The sequence below is a fragment of the Sminthopsis crassicaudata genome, chromosome 6 (genome assembly GCF_048593235.1).
Source record: "Sminthopsis crassicaudata isolate SCR6 chromosome 6, ASM4859323v1, whole genome shotgun sequence".
NCBI classification, from domain to species: domain Eukaryota; kingdom Metazoa; phylum Chordata; class Mammalia; order Dasyuromorphia; family Dasyuridae; genus Sminthopsis; species Sminthopsis crassicaudata.
In genome coordinates, this window is record NC_133622.1 from 35,560,119 (window position 1) to 35,582,583 (window position 22,465).

Genomic DNA, 22,465 nt, shown 5'->3' on the forward strand with positions numbered 1-22,465 from the left:
ACAAAAATCAGAATCAAGTTGATTTCTCCAGTTGGGAAAAAGGATTGAACAAATTGTGGCATATGATTATAAGGAAGTACTGTTGTACTATAAGAAATGACAAAAAGGTGTGGCTTCAGGAGAAAAAAAAAAAAAACATGGCAAGAACTATATGCATTGGAGCAAAGTAAAGTGTGAAGAATCATATCAGTGTTCACAGTAAAAGCATTGGTGCAGTGATGATAAATTGTGAAAGATGTGACTACTCTGATTAACACAATGATCCAATATGATTCCAAAAAGACTTTTAAAAAATACTATCACATCTAGAGAGAGAACTTATGTCTCTTAGTACAAATGGAAGTATAATTTTCTCACTTTATTTTTCTTGCTTTTTTTGAAATACTACTAATATAGAAATGTTTTCATGATTTTACATGGATAGTTATCACATTTCTTATCTTCTCAGTGGATATGATATGGCACTGAGGAAGAAAGATAATTTATAAATTAAAATTTTAAAATAAAGAATGCTAAAATAAATAGTAAATGTGAATGTTAACACACACACACACACACACACACACACACACACACACACACACACAGACAGACACACACTCATTCCTAGATCAGAATCTCCAAATCCTAATCCATATAGCTGTAGGTTCAAACTTTTTTCCCCCCTGAGAATGGGGTGATGGCCAAATTGGTTTAATACATAAATACAGTTCAGAAGTTCTATACATTTTTGTCGTTGGTGTTCAGTTTATTTTTCTGTAGTGTCTGACCATTTTCAGAAATTTGTTGGCAAAGATATAAAAATTATATCTCCTTTTCCAATTCATTTTAGAGATGAGGAAATTGGGGAAAATTGAGTAAAGTCATATAGCCCAGAGTCACACACAGTCACACAAAGCCATTAAGTGTCTGAGACTGGATTTCAATTCAAATTCAAATTCAAATAGACCATACACACTAACCATTGTGCTAACTAGTTGCCAACAGGACTTCACATATTCATCCAAATTCCTAGAACTGATCAAAATTTGAGAAAGGAAAAACAAATAAACAAAATTCTGCATATTGTATCACCTATTCTCATGGATGAAAGGTCCTTCACATTTCCCCAAAATATATAGGTATTCAAAGAATGGAAAAATGTCAAAGAGAAAAGAGGAAGAAAAAAAAACAGAATGGGAAGAGTATTGGAGGGATTATTGGGAAATTCCTTAATAATCTTAAGGAATCCATTTCCTTATACAGCAATTTCTCATTTTTTCTAACATTGAAAGGTCTTTTTCCATGATATATTTCCACTAACTAAAATGCAATTGGAGCAACTGAGCACCTCTGCCCTTGAAATAATTTGAAATTGGGATAAATTTTGAGGAACTAAATCATATACAATACATTTAAATGAAAGAAGATCACATAGGACTGAAGTAGTTTTTAATTTATTCTCTGCAGAGAAAAGATCAAGAAAATCTTAACTAATAATTGAATTTGCTTTTGATCTGGATTGCTTTTGCTTTAGCTATTTAGCAAAATTATGCTCTTTGGGTAAAGTATAAATTCATGGGGGGAAACCATCAAATGGAATAATAATGACAATAACCATCTTAACAGTTGAAGTAGAAGGAAGGAAGGAAGGAAGGAAGGAAGGAAGGAAGGAAGGAAGGAAGGAAGGAAGGAAGGAAGGAAGGAAGGAAGGAAGGAAGGAAGGAAGGAAGGAAGGAAGGAAGGAAGGAAGGAAGGGAAGAAGGAAGGAAGGAAGGGAGGGAGAGAGAAGGAAGAAGAGAGAAGGAAGAAGAGAGAAGAGAGAGGGAGCAATGGAAGGAGGAAAGGAAGAAAGAAAGAAATTAAAAGTAAAGAAAAAGAAAGTAGTTAAATATCTTTTATTTTTACCTCTGAATTGTTTCTTTGTTATACTTATGCATCTTATTTTAGGATACAAATGTTAAACAAGTGAGCTAGTTTATATTTTAATTTATAAAATGAACTCCTTATGAGCAGGGATTAGTTTTTACTTTTCTTTGAATTTCAAGCACTAAGCACCATGATCCATAATAGGCAATTAATTAAAAAAAATGACTAATTATTGTGGTGCTTAAAAAGAATCTAAAGTACATTACTAACTCTTTCTGCCTTTCAGTTTCCTAATATGTAAACTAAGGACAAGTAGTCTCAATTAAGGATGCAAAAAAGCATGACTATTGGCAGCATATATTCCATAAGATTTCTTTTTGTAGCTGAAAGAGATTAACATGTAATTAGGAAATATTTAACAAAATAAATAAACATAAAATAAAATAAAATATAGATAATGTTAAAATATGGTTTTCTAAATATGTATCCTCCAGAGCCTTAGGTATAATTTACTGCCTTCATCTCCATTTATATTTGACAACATTGGTCTAGATGATCTTGAAGTTTCCCCTGCACATCAAAACCTAAATTTTTATGTTTCTTAGATGAAAATATATTAACATTAATAATAATGGCACATGTCAATATAGTCTTCTATCTTTTTTTCTCATCACTGTATTGGAAGGATATGTGGAGGGACAAAGAAAACTAGACAGGTCAGAGAATATAACAAAATACTGAAGAGAACATTGCAATGATACCACCTACTGGCTACTGCTACAAGCAAAAATCAAAAAAATACTGCAGTCACAAAAATATCACACTGCTTTTCCTATTAATTTTCTATGACATATTATAGCTTAATTTTGCAAGAGTGCAAAAACAAATCTATGAATACTAAAGGAACATTTGGATTGCATTATAGAGGTTACAAAATACTCAATTTACATCCATTAATCCACAATCTATGATAATTAGTTAAGCACTGGATTTTTTTTTCTTTCATATGAACTATGAAGAAAGAGCTAATGTCAAATATTTTAATGTACTTTAAAAGCCATTTCCAAAGAGATAATTAATATGTCAATTACAACCCATTCTGTCAATTCATTAAAAGCAATTTTCATATGAGTTGAGTCTTTAGCAATGTTGCAATTCTTACATAACACAACAAAAATGTAACAAAAGCAAAAATTAAAACTGTATATAAATACAAATATCTCTTTATTCTGACTGTTCTGTGTTTTATCAAGATATATTAGGGAAAAGATGGAATATAGTATTCTACAGATAATGCATTATTAATTATTATTGTGAAAAATCACAAAAAAGGGAACACTGAAATAAATTATACTTGAAAAGATTAGAGAAGCCTTTATTCTTTGCTAAGATACAGAAATATTAATAAGAATAAACATGTTTTCATATTTTTCCTAAGTACTAAATTTTAATATGTAATCTTTAGCAAAGTATATAGTGAGGCAAAAAAAAAAAATCTCCGAACAGTTAACATCCACTTCCTTGTTATTTAGAAAGTTAAACATAATTTTAATCTCACTGATCAATCATCACTAGCTGATTAAAAAATTAGTTGAATATTTTCTTCTTGATTTCTTAACTTGCATAGATTAATTCCAAATGAGGAAAGGTCTAACATGCTTAATGATACAGGGATCAGTTAGAAACTATTTGTTGCCTCTTGACCAAGAAGTCTTAAATCAGTATATTCAGCATTTGTTCTATCCTATCACTATAAATTTGAATCTTAAAGTAGCTTAAAGCCAAATTTCAAGATTTAAGCACCAGCTATATACATACAGCCTCAAGATTTAATATTTAAAAAACAGATGGATTTATGTTTAGGGAATGACCCACAATGATTAACTTTAGTTAATTTTAAATGGTCATATTTTTATTAAAATAATAAGTTTTTCAATTGCATCCTAAATAATAAAAATCATCCTTATTGATTAGCACTTAGTCAAAACAATTTTAAAACAACTGATATCCCTACCTTTGAATTAATCTTCTAGAAGTAGTATTTCATTGATCTTTGAATTTACATCATGCATGTCCCACTCAGATGTCTAATTCTAGCATGAAGGTGACCCTGAAGTCTTAAAAGATTTGACAGAGGAATCAAAGATCTGACAAATCCTTATAAGCGAAAATGGCCTAATGAAAAATTCTAGACCTGCTGTGAGAGAACTTGCCTGAGGACTTACATTTCATCCATGAAGCAAGAGGGATTCACTGAAAATTATTGAAGAGGAACATGACATTAGAGTATTTATTTTTAGAAATTATGTTTGCTCCTATTTAGACCAGCATCTTGTATCCAATACATGTTTATTAATGAAAATACACTAATACTTCTTCTAAGTATCTCATACCCAATAGATGGAAAGAGATAACTCAAAAGTGCTTATACAATCTGTTCTAATTCTACCTCTATAAATGAGGTAGATTGATATTGAACAAATGAGTTAACAAATGAGAGCCCCAGATCAGAAATATTAATCAACAGGTTACTTGAAATGTGATGACTTATATTAAACTGTGCAAACCCTTTGATCAAGCAGTGTTACTACTGAGATTATATCCCAAAGAGATCTTAAAAGAGGGAAAGGGAACCACATGTCCAAAAATGTTTGTGGCAGCCATTTTTCTAGTGGCAAGAAATTGGAAACTGAATGGATGCCCATCAGTTGAAGAATGGCTGAATAAATTATGGTATATGAGTGTAATGGAGTATTATTATTCTGTAAGAAATGACCAGCAGGATGATTTCAGAGAGGCCTGGACTTACATGAATTGATGCTAAGTGAAATGTGCAGAACAAGTAGATCATTATATACCAGGAACAAGAAGACTATATGATGATCAATTCTAATGAATGTATTTCTCTTCAACAGTGAGATAATTTAAACCAGTGATGAAGATAGTTATGTCTACCCAGAGAGAGCCCTGTGGGAACTGAATGTGGATCACAAAAGAGCTTTTCCACACTCTTTCTGTTGTTATTTGCTTGCATTTTTTTCTCAGTTTTTTTTTCGTTTTTGATCCAATTTTTCTTGTGAAGCATACATATGTATACACATATTGGATTTAACATATAATTTAGCATATTTAACATGTATTGGACTACCTACCATCTAGGGGAGGGGATAGAAGGAAGAAGGGGAAAATTTCAAACAAAGTTTGAAAGGGTTGAAAAATTACACATGCATATGTTTTGTAAATAAACAATAATAAATATATTTATATTATATTATATATAATAAAACAAAAAAGAAAAGTGATAACTTTCTTTAAGTTGTGAAAATTTACATATCTAATGTTCTTAGGCATAAAGAGATGATGATTTGTGTTAGAGGAGGGAAAGTACTTTATAATCATAAATCCTTAAAATATTGACAACTCAGTTCTAGAAGTATATAGTAAATAATTACTATTTATATTTAGAAGTGTTTATTATGCAAAGTATTTAGTAGTGGGGAGACCAAATCAAATTTAAAACACTACTAGCTGTCAAGGGGGTTATATTCTACTGGAAAGTTATATTCTACTGTAACATTCACACAAAAGAGAAAATATAAGATAAATTGAGCTGGGAGAAAACCCTAACTACTAGAAGTGTCAAGAAATGTGTGAGTCTTAGTTGAGTTTTGAAAGAAATCAAAGATTCTAATAGGCAGCGGTAAAAAGCAAGTGCATCTAAGACAGGGAAGACTGACAGACTAAAAGGAAGGTTGTGGTGAAGGGAGTGAGAGGAGAGATGAAATATCAAATTCAGAAAATAGAAAGTAGGACTATGTCTATTTGGTTCCAAAGTAAAGTGAACAAAGGACAGTGATTTTAAATGTCTGAAAAGGTAGGATGAAATCAGAATATAAGGAGTTATCAATACCAAGCTGACATATTTATATTTTATTCTAGGGGCAAGAAGGATTAACTGACAATTCTTGAACAAGGGAAAAATGCTGAAATTTGTTCCTAAGAACTTAAAACAACATTTTGCAAGTAGGCAGTATTTATTTAATGAAAACATTGATTTTTTTCCTAAATAAATTATACTTCCATCAGTTTTAACTATGATTAAGTAATTCAAATTTAAGTTCTTAGTTTATTGATTTGTCTAATTAACTGATTGATTTACATATGGATAATATTTCCTGCTCTTAATTTCTATATATCTATATGAGTCCATTGAACAATCTAAGCATATGTTACCTCTGTGTTCCAGATCTTATGATGAACTCAACTGAGTTTGCAACAAAATATTATAAAAAAAGCAGAAATTAAAATGACTTAGGGAAATGCAGTTATATTTTTTTTACCATAGAGCACACAAATATTGGGACCTAGAATTAGATGCATTCTAAAATGTATCTTTTTCCCTACCACAGTGGATTCCATAGCCTAGGAAAAAAGCAGGCTCTCTCTCTCTTTTTTTTCCTGCTCTTCACTCTATGTCTCTGTCTCTCTCTTTTATAGTATTGATTGAAAGTACCTTATTTTGAAACTAAATAAATCAAAGTTCTACACTTTTCATTTAACTCTAAATTTATGTTGTTTTTTTCAAATTCTAAGGATAACTCTTTATGAAACCTTTCTCTCCTTATTCCTTTTGAACTAAACAATATTTTATATTTATATAGCACTTAAAAGTAATTACATATTTTACTTACAATTCCATCTACTATTAAGGACAAATATCATTATTATCCCTTATCATGTTTTCTACAAAATTAGATATTTATCATATACTTTGCTTTTCTGATTGGCCATCCAGATCTCTGATATTATCTTAGACTAATGGAATCTTTTGCAGTCCCTGTAATCAAGAGGTGATAAGGTTGACACAATTGTGAGAACAAAACTAGGATTTCAGAGCAGTCTAATTTCAGGTCAATCACTGAGTCAATTTAGTAAATGACTTCTCTGTGTCTTCCCAAAATTGGAAATAACACTTATTCAAAATCTCAGAAAAAATATGCCCTTCTTTCCATACTTTAGAATATCTACAAGCAAATGATATCAGCAACAGTGTTAATTTATGTGTTGTAGTTGTAATTTATGTGACTATAAAATGATAAATAAAAATAAAATTTTAGAACTAATCTAAAACTCCATTCTACTCTATTTCCTATTTGTAAAAATTAACAGATGGCTTAGGAATAAAAGAAAAAAAAAGGAATATCAACTATTGGGTCTTCGAAAATAGAATGTTTGGAATTGGAAGAACATCAAAGATCAACTGGGTCAGACTCTTGATGAGAACATCAGTACCAACTCTTAAACTTTAATATAAAGTTGATTTAATTATCAACTATCTGGTACTGTCTGAGTAATAAGTTCGATCATTGGAACAGGGTAGATATTTAATATACAATAATAAGTGATTATAGTAATTATGTGATTATGTGCATGACAACTGTAAAGATTTAACTTTTGGGGAAAAGAATTCATTATTTGATAAAAAAATTATTGAGAAAACTGGAAAGCAATATTGGGTATAGACCAAAATCTTATACCTTTTATCAAGATAAAATAAAAATAGATACATTCCTTTGTTTTAAAGAAAGATATAAGTAAGTTAGAAGAATATAGAACATATTACCTATCAAACTTATGGATAGAAGAATTTCTGAATAAATAACAGATTAGAGAACATTGTGAAATAAAAAATGGATAATTTTATGACATTAAATTATAAAAGGTTATTCAAATAAAAACAATGTGGCCAAGATTTGAAGGAAAGAAGAACATGGGGGGGCTGGATATATTGACAGTTTCTTAGATAAAGGTCTCATATCTTAAACATATAGAAAACTTTGCTAAATTTAGCAGAATATGAGTCATGCTAATTGATTTAATCAAAACTATACATAGGTATATGAAAAAAATTGGTAAATCTTTATTAATTAGATAAATGAAATCAAAATATTTTTGAGATATCATCCTACACCTTTCAGATTGGCTAATGAGATAGAGGAGGAAATACAAATACTGAAGTGAAAAATGGGACATTTATATACCATTGGTGGAATTGTAAAATAATCCAGTCATTTTGAAGTATAATCTGCTTCCCAAAGAATTGTAAAATTATTTTAATAAGTGCCTATAGACTTAACTAAATACCCATGGGGATAGCTACTTTTGCCTTTGAAAATACATATATGTATATTTATATATATATATACACATACATACACAATCAATGAAGGCTAATTTTAAGTAATGTGTACATCAGAATATATTGTATAGATATGAGCTAAAATAAGTGCTGTATACTTAAAACATCTAAATTTTTCTTTCCCCTTTTAAAACATTTTACTTGGATTCCTTTGAACTCTAAAATCCTACATTAATTTACACTCCAAGTTTTTGATACCATTTACAGTTACTAAATCTCCACTCATCTCTTCACATCCTCATTCTACATGGCCATCATGGTAGCTGAAGTTTAATTATCTTTAAATGCAGTAGGGGTCCTGTAACTTCAACAAAAGTGAAGTAGATTATGAGTCTGATTCTATCTTCCAGGGAAGCACACCAGGCCAGTGAAGATTACAATAGTCAATCCAACAAATGTTCATTGGCAGTTTATAATTGTTTTGGGTGTTGTGAAGGATGTAAGCAATCCATCGTCATTTTCTCTAGGGCTGTGGGATACTTTTCAATTAATAAAGGAAGTTTGAGACATCATACTTACGAAATTTGAGGATGACATGAAACAAGGAAGGATTGTTAAAATTTAATTTAGCTGATAGAATTAGCATCCAAAATTTTTTTTTGAGAAACTAGAGTGTTGTTCTCAAACAAATATGATAAACTTTAATAAATGTAAACGGTAATCCTCATGTTCAAATGCATCAATAAAGAGGATGGGAATTATATGTGGCAGAGAACTGGGTTTTTGTATAATTTCAACATATATAAAAGATAAAATGGCAATCTCAAAAACTAATGTCATATTAAGTGACAACAGTAGGAGTATTATGTCTAAATGATGACAGGTAATACTTATGTTTCCCACCCACCTTAACTTGTCAGATTATATCTGGAACATGATATTCTGTTCTGGGTATGACATTTTTTTTTTTTTTTTTTTTGGGTATGACATTTTTAATGAAGCATTGAAAAGCTTCAATAAGACTGTAAGAAGGTTACCAAGATATTGACTTCTACCAGAATTGACACGTCTCAGTGATATTACAGGGGGAATTTGCTCTTCTGGAAAGGATGATATTATATAATATTTCAAATCCTTTTTGCCTCTGAGGTTCTAAGATTATAAATGTAGAATTTTCTTTCTCTGTCCTAAACACAAATACCAATACTGTCATTCCTATAATTCGTAGTGCCATTAGACTGTTTTCTATGCCAAGGTCATGTCTTCAAATGGATACTCCATGTGGATGTAGATTGTTGCACTTCAACACAGATGCATTAAGAGATGGTCTTTGAAAGTTGTTATGGACAGAAACACTTGCTCTCTTGCAGTCCACCTTGCAATGAGTCTATTGATATAACATTGTACTAAAATATACACAAATACTAACATGCATCTACAATTCAATATGTCCCTGAGATAACTCACCAAAGACAGTTCTTGCAGGCACTGATTCTCGATTCAGCCAGAAAGATACTTGGGAGAGAATGACTGTCATGATGCAAGGGAGATAGGTTTGAATGACAAAATAGCCAATTTTTCTTTTCAAATGGAAATGGGCTGTCATAACTGTGTATTCGCCTATATGAAAATAAAAAAAAAGAAAATTTCATTAGAAAAAGAAAAAAAGTCATTGAAAAGAATAATATTGTCTAAACAGGTTAAAGAGATCTGAAGATCTGAAGGTATAAGAAAATTGCAATGTAAAAAACAAACCTTAACTCTAGCACATTTTAAATGTGAATATATCACTTTTTATCCCAATAGTTTTTTTAAATGAGATAAATTTAAAATTTATGAAGAATTTCTGAGAAGACATACAAACATTCACTATCATCTGCACTGTTTTCCTTGTGTCAAAAGCCTCTCTCTGATGCTGAGGTTCATTTAGCTCCTCAGATTCCTCTTATCCACAAGCGCCGAACTCTGAGAACTATAATATTGGTTCTAATTCTAGTTTCTGAATCTACAACTTTAAGCACTGACCTCCAGTCACAGAATGGTATTATACAGCTGATTTTTTGACATAATTCTTTTACCTTTAACCCAAATATCAACTGTGGGATTCCCAATGTTCTGTCAGAACTAATTCAGTTTATTTGGTCCTGTTGGGATCCTTATGTCAGGCTTCTCTATTCCCTAGGTTTTAATTATTGCCAGATGTAAGCTAATTAACCCTCACAGCTGTCTTCTCATAGATTATTGTGCCTCTTAGCCAGAGCAGCAGCTTTTCCACACTACAATAAAAGGCCAGTGGTAATTATCTAGAAATCAGAAACTGTACGTGCAAAAATTATCCAGAAACAGAGGAAAATAGAGAAATGAAATGAGAGGGGAAAGTAGCTAAAATTTTGGGCAAAGAATAAAATGAACTTTTGGGAAAAGAAATTATTGCTATTTCAACAAACTATATAATTCAGTCAATAAGTCATCCTTCTGATAGCTTACTGTGATTCTTAGTAGATTGATTTTTGTACTCAGATTTGTCTAACTTGCCTGTACTAGATTTAATTGTTTCTTTTCCAATTGTTTGGCCTAGAAGATCATACTGATTTAATCTGGATCCATCTGGAGCAACCTGTACTGAATCAGACGCATTATAAGTCCAAATATAGGTGACTTCTGAGGTTGTATATGCATCTGTAAAAGAAAAAATAAAATAGAAGAATATAGATTGTGAGCTTTTAGAGAATATCCTGAGCATGCAATTTCAAGGATCATTGATAGAATAGTAAATAAATATATTTATCATTTTTGCTGTTTTATAGGAAAACGGTATTACTACAATTAAAACAACTGCAGTAGGGGTTGTATGAAAGAAATTAAAAACTCAAACATGATTGTACTTTTTCTTTCTTTTCACAATCCCCATATACTTATACATAGTAAGTTTATCTTACTGTTCAACATGTAGATAAAATTTGGAGGACTTATAAAAAATAACCTTACAAGAAAAATGTCCCTAATATCAAATAGATAGAACATGTGGCTTTTTCAAAGCCAGCATTAGAACTATCATTATGTCCAAAGTATTCTGGTTTGTTGAACTAAACGTAAGCTGGTTAGGAATAATTATTTGGCAGGAGAGACATATTTCTTGTAACTAGTGGAATGGAGAGGAATTTATTGCAATACACAATTAGAATGACACCGATGTCACAAATGGCATTTCTATAATTGGTGGTTTAATGCTTCTAGAGCTCATTGGATGACTAAATCAATGAGAATAGAGTAAGTAGGTACATAGTATTTTCTTTTATTTTTCTTCCATTTTCTGTTGCATAATTTTAGCTAGAAACAATTTGAAATTGTTGTATTACCCACTATTTTGAAGAATTCCACTTTAAGATGAGTGTAGCCAGTGAGATTGTTCTGTGAACCATAGACTATCTACTCTTCTTCCAGGTTAGCTGCTGCAGCCATCATATAGGGAAGCAACTATTGTCAAAAAACAACTTGCCTCTGAAGTTACACAGTGGCCCCAAAATATTTTTCATCAACAAAGCCTTGGGCACTTTCAAATGGCAACACCAAAAACTGATGTGATCTTACTAATGGAAATGACATGCAGATGATGTATTGCCATCTGCTAGACTACTATACCATAAGGAAAATGGGGCCATTTGAGTTACAGCTGAAATCTTATTTTTGCATTGTCTCCTTCTATTAGACTATGAACTTCTTGAAGGCAGGGACTGTTCTGCTATGCTTATTTAGTTGCATCCCTCAATGCTTAGCTTACTACTTTGCACAAAGTAAGAATTGTAGAAATACTATTTTTCATTCTTCATTCATTAACTTGGCCTACATATTCCTAATGTTTTAAGGGCACTACTTTTTGAAATTCCACTTTTGAATGATGATGAAACAGTTGATTTTAAATGCATTTTATATAGCCATGGAATGGTGTATCTTAAGAAGCTATTTATAAATAAAGATTTTTAATGTATCTACGACACTTAGGATCATATTGATTAAGTTATAAAATAGTCAGTTTTATAATAGTCACTCTGTGGTGTAGTAAGCAATTGTTTTCAATTAACCAATCTAATGATTCTTCTATGGGGAAATATCAAAAGTAGTTTTGTGACATGCACACTTATTCCTTGTACTTCATTTCATGAAGGCCAAATAATGTCTACTTTTCTTAGAATCTGATCTAATGTAAGTTTTCCTAGAAGAAAATTTCATGGTTCTCACTGCCATCTATTTTCAAAAGATAGCTATGCTGGATTATATAAATAACAGCATTAGAAAGAATTGACAAAACTCAGCATGCAATTTTACACCTTTTTAAATTGGACTGAATGGAGTACATCCTAACCTCAAAAATGAAAGGGGTATGCTCCTGAAGTCATTGCATTCATAAAAACACCCTATATTGGAGACATTACAGAAATTCTTACTGACTGTGAGGAGCAAAGTCTCCAAAAGGAGACAGAGAATGCTAATGATGATAGCTGATATTTACTTAGTATTTATTATTTATTTTAATGTCATTTTAAAATTTTGAGTTCAAGAATCTAGTCTTCTCTCCAACTCTTCTCCCAACCATTAAGGTAAACAATAAGATACCCACTTATACATGTAAAATTATGCAAGACATTTCCATATTAGCTGTATTTGGTAGGGGAAAGCAAAAGAAAGTGAGAAAAATACATTCTAATTTATAATCAGAATTCATTTTCTACAAATAAATCACATTTTTTTTCATTCTGAGTCCTTTGTAACTGCATTAGATAATTGATCAGAATAGCCAAGCTTTCACAGTTGATAATTCTTACAATATTGCTATTATTGCATACAATATTTTACCAGTTCTTTTTACATCATCGCATTAGTTCATATAGGTATTGTCATGTGTTGATGGATTTTTTTTCTGAAAAGGCTTTTCTAATCATTAGTTTTTAGCACAATGGTACTCTAAACAATCAAATGCCACAACTTGTTCATCCAGTCTTCAATTAATGAGCATGCCCTCAATTTCCAGTACTTTGCCATAACAAAAAAAAATGCTATAAATATATTTGTACATATAGGTCCTTTCCCCTTCTTCTTGATTTATTTGCTATATAGAGTTAGGAGTGATATTGTTGGATCAAAGGGTATGCACAGTTTTATAAATTTTTGGGCATAACTCTAAAATATTCTCTAGAATTGTTGGATAAATTCACTACTCCACCAGCAATTCATTAACATACCAATTTTTCTTCACATATATCCCTAGAATTTGTCATTTCTGATAAGTATGAGGTTGTACATCTGATTTGTTTGAATTTGTATTTTTGTAATTAATAGTGATTTCATATAACTATAAATAACTTTTGATTTCTTCCTCTGAAAACTACTTGTTCATACCACTTGTTCATTTATCAATTGGGGAATAACTCTTATTTTTATTTTATTTAATATTTCCCACAATTACATTTAAAACAATTTTTATATTAGTTTTTAAAACTTTTGAGTTCTAGGTTCTTTCCCTTTTCATCACTCACCATTAATAAACCACCTGTCAAGTTATGTAAAACATTTTCAAAAAAGTCAAGCTGTGAAAGAAAAGAATTCTCTCACTCTAATGAAAATGAAAACCCCTCAAAAATTAAGTTAAAAAGAAAGAGATAGAGAGAGAAAGAATGCTTTGAATTGTATTCAGACACAATCAGTTTATTTTCTTAAATATGGATAGGGCTTTTCAAATTAAATCCTTCAGAATAGTCATGAAGGATTGTACTACTGAGAATAGCAAAGTAATTTATAGCTGGTTATCTCAGAAGATTGCTATTACTTTGTGCACAATACATTTTACTTTGCTTGAGTTCATGGAGAACTTTCCAGGTGGTTGTTTATATTTTTTTCCTGAGATCATCCAGCTTATCATTTCTAATAGAATCTTATTTTTATAACTGACTCAGTTCCCTATGTATTTGAGAACTCAGGATTTTATCAAAGAAACTTGCTATCAAAATATTAAGGTTACAGTATTTTGTTAAATGATTTTGTCTTCTAACTAGCATAAAACTTCAGAAAGTATAAACCTAGAGATTTTTGTATTCTTTGTCTTTTTAAAACTCCTAACACAGATTTAATTAATATTTTCCTTACATCAAAGATTTAATTCATACTTTTTTAAAAATTGTATGCAGAATGTTCAGTTATGAACCAAAATGATCTGTATACATTTATTCAAAAGTTCAGATTTTAATTTTGTCAATTTTGAAACAAACTGAACAATTAGGCTAAACTTTCGAAAGGAAAACCAAGACATGGAAAATAAAATTATAAAGTTATATAGATCTAGAAAGTTAGAGATGTAGTAATAAATCTTACCTGTTCTATTACAAGGTGATGTAGAAGCCAAACTAATTCTAGTATCGATATTGCTCTTAAATAGGAAGGAGAACAATGACTATAAAAATGAACAAAGCTATAGGAAAAAGCAAGTTATCTCCTGGTAATATAGAAGAGGAAGGTGGGAATAAGAATTAATATAGCACCTATTATATCTAAGATACTATGCTAAACACTTTATATATTCTATATCCACGTGATCCTCAGAGCAATCTTGTGAGATATGTGCTATTATTATCCTGATTTTACATTGAGGAAATTGAGCAAATGAGAAGTGACTCACCTGGGTTATAGAACTAGTAACTGTCTATCCCAGGCTAGAAATTGGCAGATCAAAGTAAATAAATAATAACATGCTAACCCAAAACAGGCAAATGTCCTCTAGTTTACTAAGATCTACTGGTATAGCTCATTGGACAAACATACCCAGGTGTTTCAAATCACCACATTATGAATAGTCTACTACATTGTTACTGATTTATTTTAAATGAATCTTTTATTAGTTTCATTTAAAGCACTTGAATAAGCTCTCTTTTGTTTTTATTCTTGTGTTCTGAATAATTTGTATTTTTAAAATGTTCAATTTTTAAAATTCCCCAATGGCTGTATTTTTGTCCTGAATTACTCATTTACTTTAAATTTCTTATTTGATTTTAAATTTTAATTTCTCTCTGCAATGCAACTTTATGTAATTCAAATGACTGCTTTCTATTTTGTATACACTTTACTTTTTACTCTTCTGATGTCAACATATCATCTTTTTCTCAACATAGTTATTAGGTATTCAATAGAGATTACAGATCTAAAGAAAACTTTTAAATAAAAAGAACCTTTTAGTTAATCAAAAATGTCTGTGAATGTGTGTGTATGAGACAGAGACAGAGAAACAAAGAGACAGACACACAGACAGAGATAGACACAGACAGAGATTGTGGGGAAGGGACAGTTAGATGGATCAGTTAATAGAATGCTGGGCCTAAAACCTGAAAGACTCATGTTCTAAATAGGGTTATAAAGAGGCATACATAACTGAAACAACTGAACAACAATTATGTGTGTGTGTACATGTGTAAGAGACAGAGAGAAAGGCAGAGACAGAGAGAGAGAGAGAGAGAAAGAGAGAGAGAGAGAGAGAGAGAGAGAGAGAGAGAGACAGAGACAGAGAGACAGAGACAGAGACAGAGACAGAGAGACAGAGAGAGAGACAGAGAGAGACAGAGAGAGAGACAGAGACAGACAGAGACAGAGAGACAGAGACAGAGACAGAGACAGAGAGACAGAGAGAGAGACAGAGAGAGACAGAGAGAGAGACAGAGACAGACAGAGACAGAGAGAGACAGAGACAGACAGAAAGAGAGAGAGACATAGAAAGAGAGAGAGAGAGAAAAGAAGGAGGAGGAGGAAGAAGAGGAGGAGGAGGAGGAGGAGGAGGGAGAGAGAGCAGGAGAGAAAGGGAGACAGACAGGCAAAGAGAGAGATAGACAAAATCAGTCAGGAATAGCAAACAGAGACAGATTGAAAGAGCAAGAGATAAAGACAGGGGTGGGGAGTCAGGTCCCCTTTGAATAAAATGTAAGCTTAATGATGATCAATTTCTTATTCTATAAAACTACATACACACACAAATGGATATTCAAGAGATATCTTGTCAAAGAAATCTCAATGTGGCAAACATAAACTTTCTAAGGATATTAAGGTACTGACAGGCAAACTTTTATGATGCTAAAGTGTAGAATAGTTGCCAAATTTCATCATTTCAACTTGTAGGATTCTTTCCATGAGGAAACCCCGGGTCCAGATCAAATACTGCCTCTTTTGGATGAAAAGGTATTAGTTCACATAGTGACCCCAATTTTGTGCTACAGAGGCAAGAGGAACATCATCGGTGCCCAAAAGAACATAGCATCCAGAAAAGAAGTCTCCTCTGAAGTGTGAATCTGGAACTCTTCCAGACAATCCTTTAAATCAGGGAGAAGGTACTTAACATTTCCCCTGTGATTCAGATAGGATCATGCTGTGATCTGACTCAGAGTATTCCAACAACTGCTAATTGGTCAGAGACCTGGAGTCTTGACATATGTATGCACTGTGTATTCAGGAGTGGTTATATCTGTAAAACAAGCTAAATAATTTACTTTCAATTAATGACAAAATACCAAATTTCTTACACTTCATCATATAAGACAGTAACAAAGGTAGTACCATAAACTATTTTAAAGCACTATTAGTATCATTTTTAGTGCACAGATAGCGTAATACTCAGAATTAGTAAAATCATTCCCTAATGTGTGTACAATTTGCAATATAAGATAATTTTATATCAAAGAAGGGCCTCTACAAAGGGAATTATGTAAATATTTCCATGGTGGAAATAAATCAAATATTGAAATAAAATCATAACATGTCTAAGTTTGGATAGTATTTTAGTGTATTTATTCATTAAGAAAATAGGGTTTTTATTAATCACTGTGCCTTGAACTGTATTAAACTTTGGGGATGCAAAGAAAAACATGGCAATCCCTACTCTCAAAGAGATCACAATCTAATGGGGAAAAACATAGAAATAAACTGAAGAAGAGAGGAGATTATTTGGTGGGATGGAAGTGAGAGGATAATGAAATCTTACAGTGAGGGAGAAAAATAACTTCTGAAAATGAGAGTTTCAGAGTTAAGTTCACCTTAAAGAATGATTAGTTCTAGAGATCATGAAATTTATGAAAATGGCCAGGTGACAAATGATGTCTATAAGTAGATTATAAGCCCCCTGAAGCTAGGTACTATTTCCATTTTTTTTTCTTTCTATCAAGGTAATTAGAACATTGAGAATGCTTAATATGTACTTGTTATATTGATTAAATCTAAGATTATAGTATCTGAACCTGAAAAAAATATTTATATGTGACCTAGCACAACTCTTCTATTGAAAGATAGGAAAAATAAAAACCAAAGTGTTAAAAACTTGCACAAAATTATGTTTCCCAATTCCTTTTAGAATACTCTTTGCATTAGCTTTCTTCCATGACACTTTGCTAAATTTCTTTGCACTACATAATTACATAATAGTTTGTTTTTTCCTTTAATTACTTCTAATGCTATCTCCCATGAGAGGTAATATACTGCTAGAGGCTTCTATTGGAAACTTTTCCTTGTGAGCTTAATTGTTAAGGCTCTTCCCATATTTATCGAACCTGTGTGTATTTACACCTTTTATCACTTTGGTAGAATATAAGCAACTTGGGAGGAGAGGTTTGCTTTAATTTTGACTTGTCTGTACAGAGCATGCACTTAAATGTTTGTTAGATTGGATCCACTAGAAAACAATGAATCAGCAAATTGCAATAAATCCATAAAGTGTTCAATAAATATTTGTGTTGATGGACTGATAATAGAAACACAACTAAGGATAGAGTTGGATAACTTGTAGATAACTCTGCAAAGAAATGAATGCTATTGAGTTATACACAGTCCTAATGAAGCAAAAGCTGTACCTTTGCTCATTTACTTACAGCTGCCAAATTTCAGAGGACATGAATGAGCATCCATTGGAAAATCTTCCAAATGCATTGGACATTCAGCTTGCACTGTAAGCCTAAAAATCAAAAGCCAATCTTTGGTTAATCAGAAAAGCAAGATGAAGCAATTCCACTTCAGTTAATAAATTTCTCATCCATACAGAAGATGAAATTATAATATTGTATTAAGCTAATTAACGGGTAAATGTTTTCTTGATACTTTCCTTTTCAATGATGTTTATGAAATCTTATCTTTTCACTCATTAAAAGCTTGTTGACTCAAAGCCAGGCAGGCTGGAAAAATACATATAAATTGACAAAAAGATAATACAATTTCAAGTTGCTCAAAATAGTGTTGTGTGTGTGTGTTGTGTGTGTGTGTGTGTGTGTGTGTGACATGGCTGTGTGTATTGAGGATTACCTATAGTAATGTCACAATTCATCTTTTTCAAAGAACAAAGAAATGTTAATTTTGTCAAGTATTGCTTTCTCATATAATTCTGAATGATTTAAAAAATTAAAAATACAAATCTCTTCATTTTTCTTTGTTACTAATGTTTATAAAAAAAAAAAAAAACAAAAAGAAAAAGGAAACACTTGGCCAGATTCCCCTAAAATATACAATGAAAACTATGGGAATTAAATCTAAAAATAAACAGAAACCTTAAGTAGAGAATACATTTTAATTAGATTTTTGTATTTTAATATATGGTATAATATCAATTATTGAGCTGAGAAATTTCTAATACAACAAAGCATTATGACACTTTTCTTAATTAGAAAATTATCCAAGCTTTCATTTGACACTCTACTCAGGAGTCATTTATCCTAAATGAAAATGGCAGTGGAATATCTATCTCCCAGATTCAGGAAATTCATTAGAAGTCATGAAACCCAATCTCCTCATTCTATTAATTAAAAAAACACACAGAGATTTAAAAAAGTAAAATCCCACAATTAGTTATTGACAGGACTTATATAAAAATGTAGTTATGTGCATTCAAAATCCAGTGTAATTTTCAGTTCCACCATGAAGTTTCTCTCAACTTTGGAATTAAGATTATATTTAACTTCAATATTTTAATTAACATACTCCAAAAATATGATGTTTCCAACATTCTGAAATCTTATTTTCCTCCATTTAACTTAAACACTAAATTTAAGGCTCTTGTTTTAATCTTGAACTAACTCTGATCGAAGTGAAGCATCAATGAGAGCTCTTACCCTTGGATCAGGTCCTAGAAACAGGAAGCAAGATGAGACATCGATAGTGAATAACCAGCTTCTCACTATTATACAATAGTAACTGGGCATAGTTAATCCTAAAGGATTTAGTCATCACACACAGAAGTCAAGAAAGGAATATATTTGTGCTTCTGAGATTCAGTTTTCCACAACTAAAACCTTTTTGCATACAATCTGATGTATATTAACATTTATATTTACCTCTGCAAAATCGTATGTTCAACGCTTAACATGCTGTACTACCTATGTCTTTAAAAATATTTTTCTCATAGCTATCAATGTTTCCAAAAACAAATGAAATTCCCAGAAACTTTTTTCTTTGCTTAAACATTAGTTTTCTCGTGTTGGCTTTGATTTTCTCCAAGTTAGCTAAAAGTAATACCTGTTACTTGAGCACCAAAAAATAAAATCTATGAGAAATAGAATAGATATTTGGGGGGGGGCAGGTTTAAAGTGTTCAGGCCTGCTATTGATTTCATTATATTTGAAAATTTTGATAACCAATTCATTCTTAAATTATATTTTATATAATTCCCACTGAATTATGTGAATGTGATTTTCCTCTTATTTAGTCATAAAAAAGATGATCTACACACTGGTTTTGAGATCCTAATCAACTAGCATCTATTGATATGAGAGGTAAAACATAGAAATCTACAATTGTTCATTATATGTAATACAATAGAGTTCTCTCAAGGTAATTTGTCTATACTAATGAAATTACTTCCTTATTATTCTCCCTCCCCACTACCAAAATTAAAATTTAAAAAACAATGTAATTTTAAGGAAAGATGAATATATCTATAAGTATAAAATCATAATATTTCTACTTAATGAGAAAGTGAGTAAAAAGTATATTGCAAATGCTTTAATTCAGAACTCTATTTTAATAAAATAAAATATTGTATTACATTGATTAAAAATTTAATCCAAAAGTTAATAAGATTTGAGATGTGAAAACATTCAATAGCATGCATAAAGGACTTTGATATTAGAATTGTTATTAATAACAAATAGTGTAGAATATCATAGCAATATTAATATTATAACCATTATTTTAATTACTATTAACTTACCTTATGCTTCTTTCCTTCATTTCTATCATGAGTTCCATTTTTTTTAGCCTTACTTATCCTTCATACCACATATTCTAACTTTGTTCTACTGAACAGAATATCTTGATCATTCTAATTATGCAATATGAATAAAATTAAAGAGATCTTATTTAAAAAAAACTGACAGATTATATTGATTGATAATTTATCATGTGTATTTCTCAACAAATATACGCGAGATAAACAGAAGGGAAAATCTACCTCATTGTGTACAGCAAAGTGCCATCATCTTGGATACGAAGAAGCTTGTTTGGCATCGTCATATTATGAGCCACAGACTTCTTTCCATTGTGAAAGAAAGTGTCTGGAGTCCAGATTTTGCTGGCCATTAGGTTATTCAGTCGGAGGATATTCATGGGACCTTTAAATTTCAACCTTTCATCTTTCCATTTTTGACGGAAGAAAACGTCTATTGTGTATTCCTGTAAAGAGGAAAAATAATTTTGAAGGAAAATAGATTTCCCCTCCTCACCCCTCTTCAAGATTAGAAGAACTGTATAAATAAATAAAACCAATGAAAATAGATGCTAGAGAAGAAAATAAGGCACATTTGCATGAAAATCAATGCCTGACTGACAGAAATTCAAGGTCTAACTTCCTTTGATAATTAAGGCATAAACATACCATTTCTGTTCATCATAGTGATGTATTTTAAGTAATCTGACTGTAATGGAAATAATTTCTCCTATTATATCATCTAATAAGGTGATTTTTTGGAGAATGAATATCATGATGATTTTCTAAGAACTTGGTTGATGTAAGACTAGGCTATTCTTTTACATTTCTCACAAAAAATCTCCATTTTCAAAGGAGAATTGGATACTTATATATTTATATCTATGGGTTCACAAGAAGAATAAAAATTATGGATTTATTACTGGGTTCTTTCACTTGGGTTCACAGAAATTATGATAAATAAAAATTCACCATAGTCTCTGGAACAGAAGAGCCTGGAGAGCTTGTCTAAAGAAGCACAGGAATGAAAAGAGAACTGGCTGACTTCTTTTTTTCTTTCTTTCTTCTTCTCCCTGAGCTAATCCTAATAAAGAGTGGGTAGCAGTTTACCCAGAAGCAAAAGACAAAAAGCTCTAACTAATGAGGACACAGTTAGGTACCCATGAATCATCACCTACTTCCTGGTGTGTATGTCACTCAGGGCAGACTATTTATTTGTATTCTCTTTTTTTTTTTTCTTTAAAGAAGAATTTTGACTAAATATGGTAACATTATCTTGATTGGAGGAGATACTTTTGAATTCATGCAAGTTGTTTTGTTTGGAAGACAGGGAGCTACATAACAGTGAGACACAGACAACTAAGACTTTATCATTTAAAAATACAATTTAAAATATTGGTCTCTACTGATTGTCAGTATCTCTGAAATCACATTCCTATGCCATATCTAAACCATATTTAAACCCATATTTAATGGTATGCCATCTATATATAGAAACCAATGAGAATTTTATCCCTAAGTGGGAAAATTGAATTGGTCATCTTGGGGAATTGAATCTTTTGAAAGATATCCATAAAGAAGAGATAAAGTCATCACCACTCAGGAAGGATCAGTTTATGTTTGTTCTGTGATTCTTTTCAAGAATTTTTGCAATAAAAGGAATGAAATTTCAATTAGAATCAACATATCTGCAGGCTCTGATAAGGAAAAGCCCTTAAAGTAGCTTTCTATAAGGAAAGAAATCAGTTTCTGATGGATGAATATAGGATGCCCAACTTGAAATTGTGAATAAAGCTGATCTATTTCATTGCCTTTGATAATGTACTGCAACATGCGTTCTGAAAAATATTAAGATACACACCTGAGTTTAATCATTTAGAAATAGCACTTGCAGCAAAAATGGCCCAAGTTGCATTTTTGTTTATTTAACACCTTAGTAATTGTCAAACATCAAAATAGGGCACTACTTAGCAAAAGAGAGAGAGAGAGAGAGAGAGAGAGAGAGAGAGAGAGAGAGAGAGAGAGAGAGAGAGACAGAGAATTTTTTTAAATGTTCAAATCCTTAGGAGAATATAAAACTGTTATTATTTCTGTTTAGTAGGAAAGTCAGAATTGACATTTCATTTTTATAGGGAACTTCCAGAAGAGGAATCTGTCAATGGTGATGAAGATCAATATCTGCTTTCAAAGATAGAGGCCTACAGATCTGTTTGAAGGAACTAAGATGACTTTAAAAAAAGAGTCATACCAAGTAAGTAGTATGT

At 31.2% G+C, this 22,465-nt stretch overlaps 1 protein-coding gene across 3 annotated transcripts in view; it reads right to left on the minus strand.

The window, feature by feature from the left end:
- The window catches only part of GABRA2 (gamma-aminobutyric acid type A receptor subunit alpha2), a 126,182-nt gene that overhangs the window by 22,575 nt on the left and 81,142 nt on the right, over positions 1-22,465 (minus strand). For all 3 annotated transcript variants that reach the window (XM_074276846.1, XM_074276845.1, XM_074276847.1), the window contains 4 exons: positions 20,448-20,668; positions 17,881-17,963; positions 10,523-10,666; positions 9,455-9,607 (listed from right to left, as the gene is read on the minus strand). In XM_074276846.1, the coding sequence (XP_074132947.1) occupies positions 9,455-9,607; positions 10,523-10,666; positions 17,881-17,963; positions 20,448-20,668 (601 nt within the window). The remainder of the gene's footprint in view (positions 1-9,454; positions 9,608-10,522; positions 10,667-17,880; positions 17,964-20,447; positions 20,669-22,465) is intronic.